Source organism: Grammomys surdaster, unplaced genomic scaffold (assembly GCF_004785775.1).
Source record: "Grammomys surdaster isolate TR1022 unplaced genomic scaffold, NIH_TR_1.0 126048, whole genome shotgun sequence".
NCBI classification, from domain to species: Eukaryota; Metazoa; Chordata; class Mammalia; order Rodentia; family Muridae; genus Grammomys; species Grammomys surdaster.
The window spans coordinates 4,023,313-4,038,779 of record NW_021620860.1 but is presented as its reverse complement, the minus strand read 5'-3'; the positions used below and the strand labels follow the sequence as shown (position 1 = coordinate 4,038,779).

The 15,467-nt window shown below is 48.4% G+C and overlaps 1 protein-coding gene across 1 annotated transcript; it reads left to right on the top strand.

Moving 5' to 3' along the window:
• Window positions 1-736: 736 nt before the first annotated feature.
• Window positions 737-13,418, top strand: Phb (prohibitin). Its single transcript, XM_028755040.1, has 6 exons — window positions 737-824; window positions 4,113-4,274; window positions 7,860-8,002; window positions 8,152-8,268; window positions 10,682-10,777; window positions 12,338-13,418. The coding sequence occupies exons 1-6, from the start codon at window positions 737-739 to the stop codon at window positions 12,548-12,550; spliced, it is 819 nt and encodes a 272-aa protein (XP_028610873.1). The 3' UTR covers window positions 12,551-13,418.
• The last annotated feature ends 2,049 nt before the right edge of the window (window positions 13,419-15,467 follow it).

The window sequence follows — 15,467 nt, the reverse complement described above, 5'->3', positions numbered from 1 at the left end:
AGGGGAGGGGGGATTTGAAGAGTGTACCAAGGGCGACGCAGGGGCGGGGCATTAAAAAGTTCAAGGCTAAATGGTTTTTAGTTTGTCAGCTACGTGCTCCCACCCACCCTGCCGCAGCCCCACCTCCAGTCCTTCGCTCTGCCTCGCTGCACCCCTGCCAGCCCCCGCTTTCCTATTAACAGGTATGGGGAGGAGTTCTACAATGCCTTCTAGAATTCGATCTCTTTATTCTAACCCTGGTTCTACTACTTAATAGTATAACCTCTGTGCACTTCAGCAGTAATAACCTTCATAAAGTAACTGAAGGTTAAACAAAGCTGTCGGAGACTGTGTAACTGTTAACAGGAATTGCCCTTTTTATTGTTGGCTTCACCCGTGTAGCACCGTTCTCTCTTGTGGCCTGTTTGTCTAGGAAATGGGAGTGTGATTTTTTCCTGTGATATTAAGTTCTTCGTGGGTACTAGGCATCGTTCCTACGCTGAGCCAAGTGTCTCAGAGTCTTTCTTTGGGTTCTAAAGGAAAACATCCGCAAAAGCAAACATGATCTACAGTTTGCAAGATGTATAGCGTTAGGGGTGTTCAGTGAGTGAGTTAGAGCCCACAGGAGTAGATATATGAAAATGTATCTTGAGCCCCGAATGCTGTGCCTGGGAGCAGGCTTTCTCTGAGAATCTGGCGGCAAGGTGTTTTATGTTTACCCCTTGTTTAGGTGTGAGTGGAAGCAACAGAAGGAGTCATGGCTGCCAAAGTGTTTGAGTCCATCGGAAAGTTCGGCCTGGCGTTAGCAGTTGCAGGAGGCGTGGTGAACTCTGCTCTATATAATGGTGAGGCACGAAGGAGGCTTTCTACATGGTTTCTGTTGATCTGCATAGCCCGTTTGACATTCCTGATGCTAGCTGCTGTCTGACGGTGTGTGAAGTTAAGGGGGCTCTCCTTCTGCTACCCCACACTGTTTTATCAGAGGCCCTGTGTTCACTTAGGCTGTGGTTCTCAACCTTCCTAATGCTTGGAAAATTTAACAGTTTCTCACGTTGTGGTGACCCCCCCCCCAACCATACATCTCTTTTGCTACTTTATAACTGTAATTTTACGACTTTCGTGAATTGTAATGTAAATATCAGTGTCATAGGCAACCCCTGTGATAGGGTCTTTCAAACTGCCCCCCAAGTGAAGTTGTGATCCACAGGTTGAGAGCCACTAACTTAGAGCCTTTGTTCAAGAGGAGCACACCCCCCGACCCCCGATTGCTGGTTGGATGTTTTAGCACGTTAGCCACTTTGAAATGATACGGTGTTACTCAGCTGCCTCAGAAGTGACAGGATTCCATTGGTTTGCTTCCTCCTCCTTCTCTTCTTCCTCCTCCTCTTCCTCCTCCTCCTCCTCCTCTTCTTCTTCTTAAGATTTATTTATTTAGTGTGACTATACTGTCAAAGTATACTGTCGCTCCCTTCAGACACACCAGAAGAGGGCATCAGATCTCATTACAGATGGTTGTGAGCCACCGTGTGGTTGCTGGGAATTGAACTCAGGACCTCTGGAAGGGCAATCTGAGCTCTTAACCACTGAGCCATCTCTCCAGCCCGATTCTCTTCTTTATGTGCATGAAATAATTTGGCAACATTTCTAGATACGTTTGAGAGACCTTGTCCTGAGAAAGAAGGTTTTGCTCAGCTGGGTGCAGAAAGAGTAGTTTTTGAGGGGCATTACCAGGTATTTAATAGTGCCACAGGGCTAAGCTGGGTTTTCTTTGACTGTATTATACTGCCTTATGGACAAGTCCCTCCTTTTAGTTCTCAGCTATCTCATTGGTCAAACAAGGGGACTCAACTAGTTTTTCTCTTAAGATTCCCTCCAACTCTAGTACTGTTTTGAAAAACAGCAACAGATTTTGATACACCTCCTGTATGGTTTTTGTTTTATTTGTTTTGGATGGATTGATTGTTTTGTTTGAGACAGAATCTTTACCATGTAATTCTTTTTTTGTTGTTTTTTGTTTTTGTTTGTTTGTTTGTTTTTTTCGAGACAGGGTTTCTCTGTGTAGCCCTGGCAGTCCTGGAACTCACTCTGTAGACCAGGCTGGCCTCGAACTCCGCCTGCCTCTGCCTCCCAAGTGCTGGGATTAAAGGTGTGTGCCACCACTGCCCGGCCTTTTTTTTTTTTTTTTTTTTTCCAAAGACGGGGTTTCTCTGCATGTCTGGCTTTCCTGGAACTCACTATGTAGACCAAGCTGGCCTCGAAATCAGAAATCCTCCTGACTCTGCCTCCCAAGTGCTGGGACTAAAAGTGTGCGCCACCACTACCTGGCTACCATGAAGTTCTCGACTGGCCTGAAACTCTCTATGTAGATCAGGGTGGTCTGGAACTCACAGAGATCCACATACCTCTGCCTCTCAAGTACTGAAGTTAAAGGTATACACCTGTCTACCTAGCCCAAATGTAGTAATTTTAAGGAGCCTCATTCAACTGTTTTGTTTTTAAGAATGTCTCCTGTAGCCCAGGGCTGACTTTGAACTCCTGGGCCTTTGGCTTTTTGATGAGTGTTTGATGAGTATTATTTTCAGAGTGAAGGTTTTTAGATCAACTCTAAATTCAGATAGGAAACGAGAGGAAGTAGCCACTTCAGCCTGGGTGTGGTGGCATACTCCTGTAATCCCAGCATTCACAAGGCTGCAGATCTTGAGGTCCAGTCCCACATGGGCTACATAGTAAGACCTTGTCTCAAAAAGTTAGAGGAGAGAGAAGGAGGCTCTTCCCTATAGCTAGACAGTCAGCATCTTTAAATTTCTCTGAGTCCACAAGACATCTCTACATCTCCTCCAAATGTTAGAGAGACATTTATTAGAAAGATCCTGGGCAAGCTGCCCGTAGTGGTGTGCACTGTTACTCCCAGTACTCGGAAGGTAAAGGCAGGCAAATCTCTTGAGTTCAAAGCCAGCTTGGTCTACATGGTGAGTTCCAGGATAGCCAAGGCTACGTAGTAAGAACCTACCTAAAAAAAAAAAAAAAAAAAAGCCAGGTTTGTCCACACCTTTAAAACTCAGTCCTCAGGAAACAGAGACATGCAGATTTCTTGAGCTCCAGGCCAACCTGGTGGACAGAATAAACTCCAGGGCAGTCAGAGCTACATAGTAAGAACTTAATCTTGAAAAACAAAACACAGAAGGACGCCAGGCAGAGTGATTGCTTTCTTATACTCCTAGTGCTGCCAGGGGAACTCATGACTGAGTTCTAGGCTCGTCTGAGTGATAGCCTGAGACCCTGTCTCAAAAAAAAAGAAAAAGAAGGGAAGAAAGACTGAGAGACTGAACAACGGGGGCACCTATGTTTTAGGGTCCCATGAGGATCCTGCTTCTGGGAACATCAGGTTAGATTAGAACCAGTATATTCATGTTGGCTGGGGACGATCTTGAATTATAGAACTCGTGGGAGTTGGTTCCTGGAATTGTGTTGGTGGGAGTTTGGGGTGAGGTGGGGTGGTTAATCAGAAATTCAAAGGCCAACTCTTTAAAGGAGAAAGGGTGCTAAGGAGCAGCCTGTCCCTGGGGTGACAGACGGGGCCAGAAGTGATTGTTCAGGAAGACAGCACAGAAGAGGAAACCTAGTAAATGAGAGAAAGGGACAGGAGTCTAAACTCTTCAAATAATACAAAAAAAAGTGGGGCTGGTGAAACCTCGAACTGCACAGATCAGGTGACTAAGACTTATTCCTGAAGCCCCTGTAAAGACAGAAAAAACAAACAGGCCTCCAGAAAATTGTCTCCCGACGTCCACACGTGCATCGTGGTATGCACACTGCCCCACTCCACCCCCAGTTATACAAAATTATTTCTTAAAATAAAGGAAAGGATTGTCAAGGTGGCTCAGTGGGTAAAGACACATGCTGTGAAGCCTGACAACCTGAGTTTAATTCCCAGGACGCAGTTGGTGGAAGGAGAGACCTGACCTCTGCCGTTGTCCTCTGTGATCTCTGCGTGAGCATCACAGCATGCGCACATGCACACGCACACACACTCACACACAAAGAGCTTTTACATATATTAATGTACAGAAAAAGGCAAGGATCTTGAAGAGATCACAGGGTTTTTCTGACCTGTCATTATTATTCCTTCCTAGTGGATGCTGGACACAGAGCTGTCATCTTTGACCGATTCCGTGGTGTACAGGACATTGTGGTAGGGGAAGGGACTCACTTTCTCATCCCTTGGGTACAGAAACCAATTATCTTTGACTGCCGCTCTCGGCCACGGAATGTCCCGGTCATCACTGGTAGCAAAGGTGAGTCTTGCCTGTGGCTGTACAACAGAGATGGGGGTATACCGTGCTGTCATGCTCACTCTAGAAACATTTAGGATACAGAGTTAAACTTCTCCTCATAAGAATATGCTGTTTGGCCAGGCAGTGGTGGCCCACGCCTTTAATCCCAGCACTTGGGAGGCAGAGGCAGGTGGATTTCTGAGTTCAAGGCCAGCCTGGTCTACAGAGTGAGTTCCAGGACAGCCTAGGCTATAAAGAAAAACCCTGTCTCGAAAAACCAAAAAAAATAAAAAAATAAGAATAAAAAGAATATGCTGTTTGATGGTGGTGAATGCCTTTAATTCCAGCACTTGCAAAGGCAGGTGGATCTCTGTGACTTATCAGGGCAGCCTGGTCTACTTAATGAGTTCCAGGCCAAGCAAGGCTTTGTAGAGACATCCTGTCTTAAATTTCAAAGTTGGGTGATGGTGCATGCCTTCAATCAGGTGGATCTCTTGAGTTTCAGGCCTGTCTGGTTTGCAGAGAGAGAGTTCCAGGACAGCCTGTCTCCACAAACAGAGAGAGAGAGAGAGAGAGAGAGAGAGAGAGAGAGAGAGAGAGAGAAATATTCTAGGCAGATAGGCAGGAGTACCTGGGGCATTGGAGGGGGTACACCAAAGCACAGTGTCTCACATGAAAACACAATCATGTGTATCTGGGTATCTGGAGGTATAGCTGGTTTGGGAGAGCCCGCACCTAGAATGCTCAAGTCCCTGAATTCAGACCCCAGCATTCGGGAGGCAGCACTCGGGCGGATCAGAAGTTCAAGGGCATCTTTGGCTGCTCAATGAGTTCAATGCTAGCCTCTTATATATGAGTTCCTGTTTTTAAAAATATATATAGAAGGAAAGGAAAAGGAATGTTGTAATAAAACTCATTGCTTTGCATACTAACTTACAAAGTTAATTTAAGACTAGAGAGATGCCAGCTTCTGAGCTGGACAACCTGAGTTCAATACCCAGGTCAGATGTGGTAGGACAACACTGATTCCTTCAAGTTGCCCTTTGACCTTTACACACACACACACACACCCTGGCTGTACACACCTACACGTACACACAGTACACAATAAATAAATTTTAAAGGTTAATTTAAAAAGAAAAATAATTGCAGGCTGGTAAGTTGATACTGGCAGTAAGCCTGAGTTTGATCTCCAGAAACCATGTTGTAGAAGCAGAGACCTGAGTCCTGCGAGTTGTCTTCTGACCTCACATGGTAATGTGATGCACTCACACATGCACATAAAGTATGTAAATAAAAATTATAATTTAAGAAAAAATTTATAGAGTGACTCTCCTGGAGAGAGGGGTGTGTGTGTGTGTGTGTGTGTGTGTGTGTGTGTGTGTACTGAAATATATATCAGAGGGATACATCCAGAGACAACTATAAAGACACTAAGAGTTCCATGTTGGGCACTGGAGGTATAGCTCAGTGGTTAAAAGCACTTGTTGCTCTTACGTAGGACCTGGGTTGAAATCCCAGCATCCACATGGCGAAACAACCGTCTGTAACCCCAGTTGCAGGAGAATCCAGTAAGCATGCACATGATGCTCATACTTACATGCTGGCAAAACATCATACATAAGAGTAAAATATATCTTAGTGGGGGAAGTCACATACTGTTCTAACTGTGAGGAAATCTAAATGCATTTTTTTTCTTCTTTTTTTTTCTTTTTTTTTTAAAGATTTATTTTTTTATTATTTATGAATACACTGTAGCTGTCTTCAGACACACCAGAAGAGGGCATCAGATCTCATTACCGATGGTTGTGAGCCACCATGTGGTTGCTGGGATTTGAACTCAGGACCTCTGGAAGAGCAGTCAGTGCTCTTAACCACTGAGCCATCTCTCCAGCCCCCCTAAATGCATTTTTTGCTGCTGTGGTTTACCCTTCCTATCAGCTCTTGATCCCCAGAGTGACTGTCCAAACCAGTCTTTGGCAGTTTGTCTTTTCTGGTGGCTGACAGCTTTCCCTTTGCCTTGTTTTCCACGGTCTCTGCTCTAGCAGGGCAGACCTCAGACTGCTGTCTCACAGGCTGGGCCTCACAGCCCTGTGCCTGAGATGCGCCACTGGATTTCTAGTTCAAGCCTGAATTGACCAGCCCTTACCATTCCCCTCCCCAGTCAGAGTGCAGGCAGCAGAGGGAGCTAACTCATGGGAAGAAGAGGGATCCCGTGGAGCTCACAACACTCAATGCCCTCGGGGCTGTTCCTGGGCAGATGTTTGTTCCTTGTGCTGTGTAAACTTGGTGCCTGGTTGAAGGCTTGTGTGCAGGGATGACCAAAAAGAGAACTAACTAAGGATCTCAGTCCTCGGGAGGGCAAGTGTGAGAACCGGTAATAGAGTGAGCAGAAGATGGCCAGGGTGTGAGCAGCACAGAGGAGATCTGCCCGTCTCCCTAAGTGCTGACCTCTTGATTGGAGAACCTAAGGAGTGAGAAGTTAGGTCAGAGACGAGAGGAAGGAAGAGAAAGTCTGCCTGCTGCTCCTGCAGAGTGCTGGGCCTGGCTTGCCCGCTACCAAGAGGAAATAGAAAATGGGACGGGAGTGATGGAGAAGAGTGAGGTTGGATTTAAAATCCTGCTTCTAAACTTCCCGCCCTTGGGCCTCCCGTCCCTGTTGTGTTGTCTCACAGTCGTGCTAAGTTGTATCTGTACCTGCACTTGTTAAGAATTGGGACGGGCAGCTCAGAGCTCAGAGGCTTGTGTATAGTCATGAGTTTCCCACTCCTCTCAGTGGCTGGGTCAGGGCTCCACTCATGGCGGCTCTTGGCTGCTGGTGCTGGTGAACTCACACACAGTGTGAGCTTCAGCTCCGCACAGGCCCGAGTTGTCAGGAGGAGACGGGCTGACTGTCTCCCTGGATGCGTGTGGATGAGCCTTTTGAGTTCACCGTGCCATTGGCTTAACCGCCTTTGTTTAGACTTTATCAGAAATCCTTACACATCAGCGTGCTGAGGTGCCGTCTGCCACCTTGTCTCAGGTATCAGGAAGCAGACCCTGGATGAGTCGGATAGTCTAGCCTTAGTCTATGGTCTATGTGAAGGTGCTGTCCTATGATTTCTCCTCATTCTCACAGACTAATGCACTCAGCTTGCCTAAGACCAGGCTCCGTCATTAGTGACCAGCACCACAGTACCACAGGCCAGGTCAGTGGACTCTGGATGCTGTTTCCACCAGACCCTAGTAACCCAGAGCTGCTGACTCCTGACATCAGCACACACACCAGCCCTTAGAAAGGCTCACTCTAGAATTCTTGGCATTAGCTTATATGCTATCTTAAGGTGTTCACAGTCCCAAATGTTCTTTGGTCACATGGTCTGAACTGCTCTCATATGAGGGCATTCAGGGTGTACTGAAAAGCTAATGCATCCCTATCCTGTCAGTGGTTCCTGACTGGTGCTGAGTGCGCTGCTGGGTTCTCCTGAGGAACTAGACGTAGCCAGCTCTCTCCTCAGGTCTCAGTGAAATTTTGTATATGGCTTATAGTAGACTTACAGTAGACCGGTCATAGAAAAGTCCACCTGTGGTGTCTTCGTCTAACTCCCACATACTCCCTACCCTAAGACCTGCAGAATGTCAACATCACACTGCGCATCCTCTTCCGGCCAGTGGCCAGCCAGCTCCCTCGTATCTACACCAGCATTGGCGAGGACTATGATGAGCGGGTGCTGCCGTCTATCACCACAGAGATCCTCAAGTCCGTGGTGGTGAGTGAACAGAGTGCCACCTTAGGGGTAGCTGAGTAGCCAGGAGAGCGTGTGGGGAAGTGAGTAGGTGGGTTGTAGCCATGAATATGCTGCTTGTTTCTCCTTCCCCAGTAACCTGACCAGATTTCTGTCCATTCCTCTGTGGCTAGGCTCGGTTCGATGCTGGAGAATTGATTACCCAGCGAGAGCTGGTCTCCAGGCAGGTGAGCGATGACCTCACAGAGCGAGCAGCAACATTTGGGCTCATCCTGGATGATGTGTCCCTGGTAAGATCCATGGGGAGGCTGAAGAGAAAGGGCTGCTTCTCTTGCTTCTGTGACTGGCCTAGTTTCTGGTCACATGGGGTTAGGTCCCATGTCCACTTACCTGGATATGGGGCTTGAAAATGTGAAACCATCTCGGTGCCTAAAGCCATCACCTCAGGTCTCTTTCATTGAGCGTTCTTTATGTTTTGTCTGCCACACACATTTTTCTCATAACTGCCCCAATGCTCCCTAACCACTGAACTATCTCCAAAGCTCCCTAGAAAGTGATTCCTATTGGCTTTGTTGGGCACAGGAAGTGGCTGACTGGTCAGCCTGGGATCGACTGACAGTTTTCCTCTCTAGAGTAGGTCCGGTTTAGGGATTCCTCAGTGAGGGAGTCCAGGGAGCCTCTGCTGATAGAGTGCCAGTGAGTGACTTCCTGGGCCGGAGCGGAGGGCGCGGAGGGCGGGAGACTCCTCCAAGGTATAAGCCAGCCTCTTGAGACTTTATATTCTCTGTATTAATGTGAGGCTGGGGGTTACAACTTCAACGGAAGGCAATGTAGGAAGTATAGTGTTTCAGACCAAGGTGAGGGGAAGGGGTCGTGTTTCTAGAGTCTCTGGGAAAAGTCTTGGAATGATTTGTCGGGTAACAAGGCAGAGTGCTTCCTGTTCTCTCTGTGGCCAGCCTGGGAAAGGCTAGGCTTCCCCTCAGCATCTGTGCAGCTGTTCAAACAGCCATTCTCTGAACAACCTCTGCTCCCCTCCAGGCAGGGCCTCTTTCCTCTGTCTCTCCTTGGGGAAGGGCATGTGGCTCCCTCTTCTGGCAGCATGCCAGGCTGCAGCTCTTGACTCTGCAGCGAGCCTTGTCCCAGGCTCTCCCACTGTTAACACAGCACCTTGGCAATGAGAACACATGGAGTAAAAACATAAGAGAAACTTGGCATCTCTCTAGACTCTGACCACATACTCCATCCTGGGGAAATGTGGGCTGACCACAAGAAACCATAGCTAAGAGGTGTAAGAAGAAAATTAGATTTCCTGGGGAATTTGCTGCCCTCAGCTGGCCCTTTCAGAAAGAAATTTTATTCTTTAATTACACTTTTAGCTTTTCAATTCTTAGGATTGTATTTCCGAATCCAAACTTCAGATGAGAGTGCAGAAGTGGATCAGGCAGAGTAGGGCAGCTGCAGGATAAGATGTAGCAGGCATATGGGCCCATGCCTATAATTGATGTGTTCCAGCTCACCTGGGCTACAGGGTAAGACTGTCTCAAAAAAGAACAGACACAACCCAAAAGACTTCGATGTGCAGTGTGAAAAACTTGGAAAGATGTGGGGCCAAGAGTTTTGGTTGTATTGTACAGAGCAGAGATTGGGAGGAAGCAGGGCTTGGGTTGGGGGTTAAAGCAAATTGTATTTGAACCTAAATGAACACCTTTTGAGTTTTTTCCTAGACTAATATTTTTTTTAGCTCACGTTTATGTTTTGTCTGTGTATGTGAGTGTCCCACATGTGTGCATCAGATGTACGTCCTGTAGCTAGAGTTCCTGATGGTTATAAATCACCATGTGGGTGCTGAGAATCAAACCTGTGCCCTCTGCAAGAGCAGCAAGTGCTCCTAACCACTGAGCCATCTCTCCAGCCCCTGCACCTTCTTTGGCAATAAAAAGTTGGGTACAGTGACTTGCTCTAGGCTAGGCCTTAGGAGTGCCAAGGTCTGTTTCCTCTTCCATACTTTCTTCAGAGAGTCACTTCAGCCAAATAGTCCCAGCTACTTATGTGATTAGAGAAGGTCTGTGAATACTCAGGCCCGGGCTCTCACCCTGACCAATGGCTTTACCTGCCTTTCTTTTAAAACATTTACCAGAACTATGTGTGTGTCGGGGATGCCATGATTTGCACGCCACCCTCTGTCTTCCTGTCTAGGGTGGAAGTGCTGTAAGAAGGAAGGGGCTGCTTAATCCATAAGCAGAGAACATCAGGCTCCTCCATCCCTGGGAACCAGCTGCATCCCCTGCTCTCAGGGGCTCAGCTTTCCATCTGCCTCCCCCACCCAAGTCTTGGAACAGGGCATCAAAAGACCTTGGAAGAGCAATCGTCAGTGATGGGGGTCCTGGAACCCATGAGTTCCTTCCTCTAGGGAGGTGATTGATTGAGTCGATCCCTTCTCGTATCCCTGGACCTCATCAAAGCTCCAGGTGGCACTTTCCTCATGGGGTGACTGAATTCTGTGTAAGCACAGTGTGAGCAGCTAAGAACACAGAGGTGTGAACCCAGTGTGAACAAGGGGACCAAGATAGAAGGGCATCTTCTTGTACCTCCAGCCGCCGCTAGAGCCATTACTGGCCTCTTCCTTTCAGTGTCCAGGGAGGCCTCCCAGCAGTGCTGTCTAAGCAATTACTGCCTCAGCCTGTACTCACTTTCTCCCCACAGACACATCTGACCTTCGGGAAGGAGTTCACAGAGGCAGTAGAAGCCAAGCAGGTGGCTCAGCAGGAAGCAGAGAGAGCCAGATTCGTGGTGGAAAAGGTGAGTGTTCAACCAGATGGCAGAAACAGCCTTCCCCTCCTAGTGCTTGGCTTCCCCCATCTGCCGGGTGGCCTAGAAGTTGGTCATCTGTCATCTGTCTGGGATAAGCAGAAGAGGGTTGAGGGGACCTTACTCCTGCAATCAGTTCCAGAGTCTTTGGGAGCTGTCAGAGTTATGAGGTTATGGTCCTAAATCACTGAAGGGTCACTTATTTCCTACTTCCCAAGATCAAAAACCCTCTCCTACACATAAAAATGTTCGCCCTGGCATGTTTGCAGCCTCGCTGAGGAGTTACTTTTACACTGAGGTTACATAGTGAAACCGACAGCAGAAGAGATCAAACATGCCAGATGTGCTTGGTGTGTTGTGTGTGTGTTTTTTTTTTCTTCTATTGTTGAATCTATCCAGATGTTTCAGAGAATGATGGAACACAGTGTACGTGCATAGTAGCCTGTTCTTCCTGGTGTATGTGACGGCTGTTTGCTATCTGCCTCTTCCGATGCTAGCTTTCCTAATCTAAGGATGTTTAATCCTTAAAATGCAGAAGAGAGATTTGGTCGTAGGGAGCACACGCCCTGAATAGGCAGGAATGTGTCTACTGTGGCTCCAAACCTGTAACAGGTCTAGTACTGCTGGGTACGTTCAGTGTGTAATAAACATTTGTTGAGCAGACAGTTTAATATTTTGGATTGAGCATTAAAGATGCGGCTCGGTGACAGAGTGTTTTCCTAGCATGCACTAGATGCTTGAGTCCTGTTCAGCACCAAAATGGAAGTCAGGAGGGAAGGCTGTATGTTGAGTTCAGAGCCTTAAAGCCAAACTCTCCTCCCACACTCTGAAAATCATATATCCTGATAGATGTCATCCTGCTGTCATTGATAGAGTGAGCCAGGGACATCTTTGGGTCCATGTTGGAGTAAGTGTTTGCCATGGGTAACTACAAAGGGCAGTCACAGGAGCATACTACTCTTGAGTGCTTAATTTGTTGATTTCTGGTGCCAGAGGTCAGTCCCTAGGAGATGCTGTCACTGTGCTACACCCAGTCTAGCTCTGCTAGGGTTGTCCTGGAGTTGTCTGTGTGTTTATTTTTTGGGTTTTTTGTTTGTAGCCCTGGTTGACCTAAACCGTCCTGCGTAAACCAGGCTTGCTTCAGCTTTGCAGTGAGCCGCCTGTCTGCCATTGCCACTTGAGCACTAATTACCGTTGTTAGTCACCACACCGGGGTGTCCTGGCTTTGACGGAAGTCATTTTGACTTGGCGCTGGAAGGGAAGATGGACCTAAGGAACTCGATTCCAGCTTCCCTTCTCTGTTTCCATGGCTTTCCATCAGCGTATAAGTGGCCATGTCCATATAGCCAAGAGAAGCATGTCCTGTAATGACACATGGACTTGAAGAGAAGGAGGAAGGCTTGGTGGGGGAGACAGTTTTGACTTTGGGAAGAACACTCCCAGGGGACCCTGCGGGCCCCCTCTGAAGGGACCCGGGGCTTGCTCCTGGGTAGGCCCTGGCTTGATGTGAGTGCTGTGGAGTAATCCCATTCTCTGCCTCCTCTCCTGCAGGCTGAGCAGCAGAAGAAGGCAGCCATCATCTCTGCTGAGGGTGACTCCAAGGCAGCTGAGCTGATCGCCAACTCGCTGGCCACCGCTGGGGACGGCCTGATCGAGCTGCGGAAGCTGGAAGCTGCCGAGGACATTGCCTACCAGCTCTCCCGCTCTCGGAACATCACCTACCTGCCGGCGGGCCAGTCCGTGCTCCTCCAGCTTCCCCAGTGAGGCCAACCGGGCCGGCCTCCATCATTCTGAATGATGCCTTCCTTCTGCCCCACCCCAGAAATCACTGTGAAATTTAATGATTGGCTTAAAGTGAAGGAAATAAGAAATAAAGGTAAAATCACTTCAGATCTCTAATTATCAAACGAAGCTTTTATTGTTACACTTTTTACCCTCTTTCATACCCAAAACTGCCAAGTGCCTGTGCAGACTGGCCTTCGACTCTAGCCACTGGCAGTTTGCAGAAGAAAGGCGGGGCAGTGTGTGTGGTGATGGGAGCCTGCTGGCAGCCTGGGTAAGCCCTAGAGCCTCCATTCTGCCGTATATGGAAGATTTAAAGACAGTGGCACACACACTTGAACCAAAAGGCAAGCCCTCAGTTTTTCCAACCGTATGAACCTGGACAGATGCAGCTGGGGAGGGCCAGAGGAAGTGGTGTATCTTAACTGTAAGGCCCATTCCCACTTAACTGTGACCAGCGTAAGCAGGTGTGTGCAACCAGGGCATGGAGTGAAGAATCTGCCCATCAAGGTGGGTGGGCCTAATGTTGCTGCCCCCACCAGAGTCCTAAGACTTGGATGGACTTGACAGGACAAGAGGCCTGGACTGAGATGTGAGTCCTGTGGAAGACTTCCTCTCCACCCCCCACATCGGTCCTCTCAATGCCCAATGGGATTCCAGCTTGAAGGATTACATCCTGCCGGGCGAGCACACCTGCCAAGGACACGTGCGCCTGCCTTCCCGCTCCCTCTCTCTCAGAGATTGCCCTTCCTTCTCAAGGGCTGTGGGCCAGTGCTCCGAAGGAAGCAATCAAGGAAAGAAAACGCAATGTAAGCCACTGTCAATAAATGACACCCAGACCTTCCAGCTGCATTTGGGGTGTGTTTTAAATTTGCGGGAGCGAGAGGATCAGAACAGTGTCCCAGCTGACGTGTGTGCATGTTTGTGTCACCAGATGGGGAGGGATATCCAGCAAGGCTGGAAATGCTTAGCTATGTGAGGTGGATCCTACCCCATCCTGATGTGAACCTTGGTACCAAACCCTGGGTGAATTTTTCATGAAATGAGGTCATAGGAAGTGAGGCAGAGAACAAGGTTAATTTTCTTGGTGTGTGTGTGTGTGTGTGTGTAAGTGTGTGTGTAAGATTTGTTTTATGTATATGATTACATTGTCACTGTCTTCAGACACATCAGAAGAGGACATCGGGTCCCATCACAGGTGGTTGTGAGCCACCATGTGGTTCCTGGGAATTGAACTCAGGACCTCTGGAAGAGCAGTCAGTGCTCTTGACTGCTGAGCCATCACTCCGGCCCTCTTCTGTGTTTTAAAATCATTACAAACAGGGTTTCCCCGCCCACCAGAGTTGGTCAGTTCTCCCCTGGCCGGAGGGATGCAGTTGGTATTAGATGATCAGACCCAGATCCCTCCTGTCCTCTGCCTGTAGACATCCGGTGGCTTGATTTCTCTGCAGTGGGTTATTCTGCTTCGCTTTGGCTGGTGGGCTTGGCAGTCTCTTGGCATCTGAGGAATGCCAAATGCATTCATTTAGATTGCGGAGAGGGAACTAACCTAGGACTGAGAAATGACCAGGATCGACCTCCTACCTCATGTCTTTAGGAACAAAGCGGAAGCACTTTCTCCTCACCTCCTGGCCTCACAGGGACCCTTAGGAAAGGCTCTAAGCCTGTCTAACCAGGACCCTGCAATTCCTCTCCCGCAGGGCCAGGCTGAACAACAGGACAGATTTGGGGTGGTGCTAAAGGATAGGATCTCCCAACACTGTGCTCTTCATACACTTCTTTCTGGACCTATGCGGACTCTAGTCTCTCACCTTCCAAGAAACACAAAATAAATGTGGGGCTCCTCACCCTCCAAGCTGACACAAGCTCCAGCCTGCCTGGGTGTCCTTACACTCTCAGGCCTCCTGTCTCTTGTTGCGTATACATTGGCTTATAAGACTGGGGAGGCCTGCAAATGATGAAGTGCCTGACTCAAGCACACTGAAGACTACAGCAGAAAGAGCCTAATTTCTAATAAGTTCCAGACCAGCATCCACTCTCCAGCCGTCCCCTTTTCCTGCCATTTATTACTTTGGACACCCTTGGGAGGAGGAGGCAGGAGGCTCCTCTCTCTCCCTCAGGCCCTTTTAAGGACCCTTGTGTTTCCTGCATTTGGCAGGAGATTGGGTTTCGTTTCCAGGTGTCCAGGAGTCTGGACTGTTGGTGACTGGATCCCTCCTGCCTCAGGTCAGCCATGGGTTGATGGGCAGGCTGGGCCCCTGCTGGCTTCGCTGTTGGCCTTCCTATCATGGATGGCAGAGGTGCATCCCGGTGGCAACCTTGGGGCCTCTCACTGCCTTCACTTCCGCAGAATAAATCTTTTCACAAATGTTCAAGAGCTGTTAAGTGGCTTCTTAGCCCCTCTGATGGCCTCTGGGTTTGTGAGACTATCACAATGGGCCTTTATCAACTCCATTCTCCCAGCCTGGGAGGGAGAGCCATGGCCTGGCCTGGCCAGGAAGAGAGAGGACAGGAAGTGGCTTCCTCCCTGTTGGCTCCATGGGGGATGAATAGTTTCCTTGTTTGGGCTCAAAGGCTTACATGCTAAGACACAGACCTGAACAAGGGAGGAACAAAACCCTCAAAGGCTTGCCATTTCTCTCACTTCTGAGGACTTGATAGCTTCACGGTGCTGGGGCGGGGTTGTAGTCATTCCTACATGTGTTTCTGTGAAAAAAAATGAGAAAGAAAATGGACTATTTGTCAAATATTGATTGGCAAATGACATTTGCTATTTTTTATCTTTGTTTGGAGGCAGGCTCTCATGTAGTGTAGGATAGCCCGGATCTCCTCTTTCGCCTTTCTCTACCTTAAGTGCTAGGTCACAGGCACAATGTGCCACCATGTACAATTTGCAAAT

Coding starts and splice junctions, on each gene's coding strand:
- Phb (XM_028755040.1), top strand. CDS start 737: ATGGCTGCCAAAGTGTTTGAGTCCATCGGAAAGTTCGGCCTGGCGTTA. Junction 8,269..10,681: donor TCCTGGATGATGTGTCCCTG/GTAAGATCCATG, acceptor TTCTCCCCACAG/ACACATCTGACCTTCGGGAA. Junction 10,778..12,337: donor CCAGATTCGTGGTGGAAAAG/GTGAGTGTTCAA, acceptor CCTCTCCTGCAG/GCTGAGCAGCAGAAGAAGGC.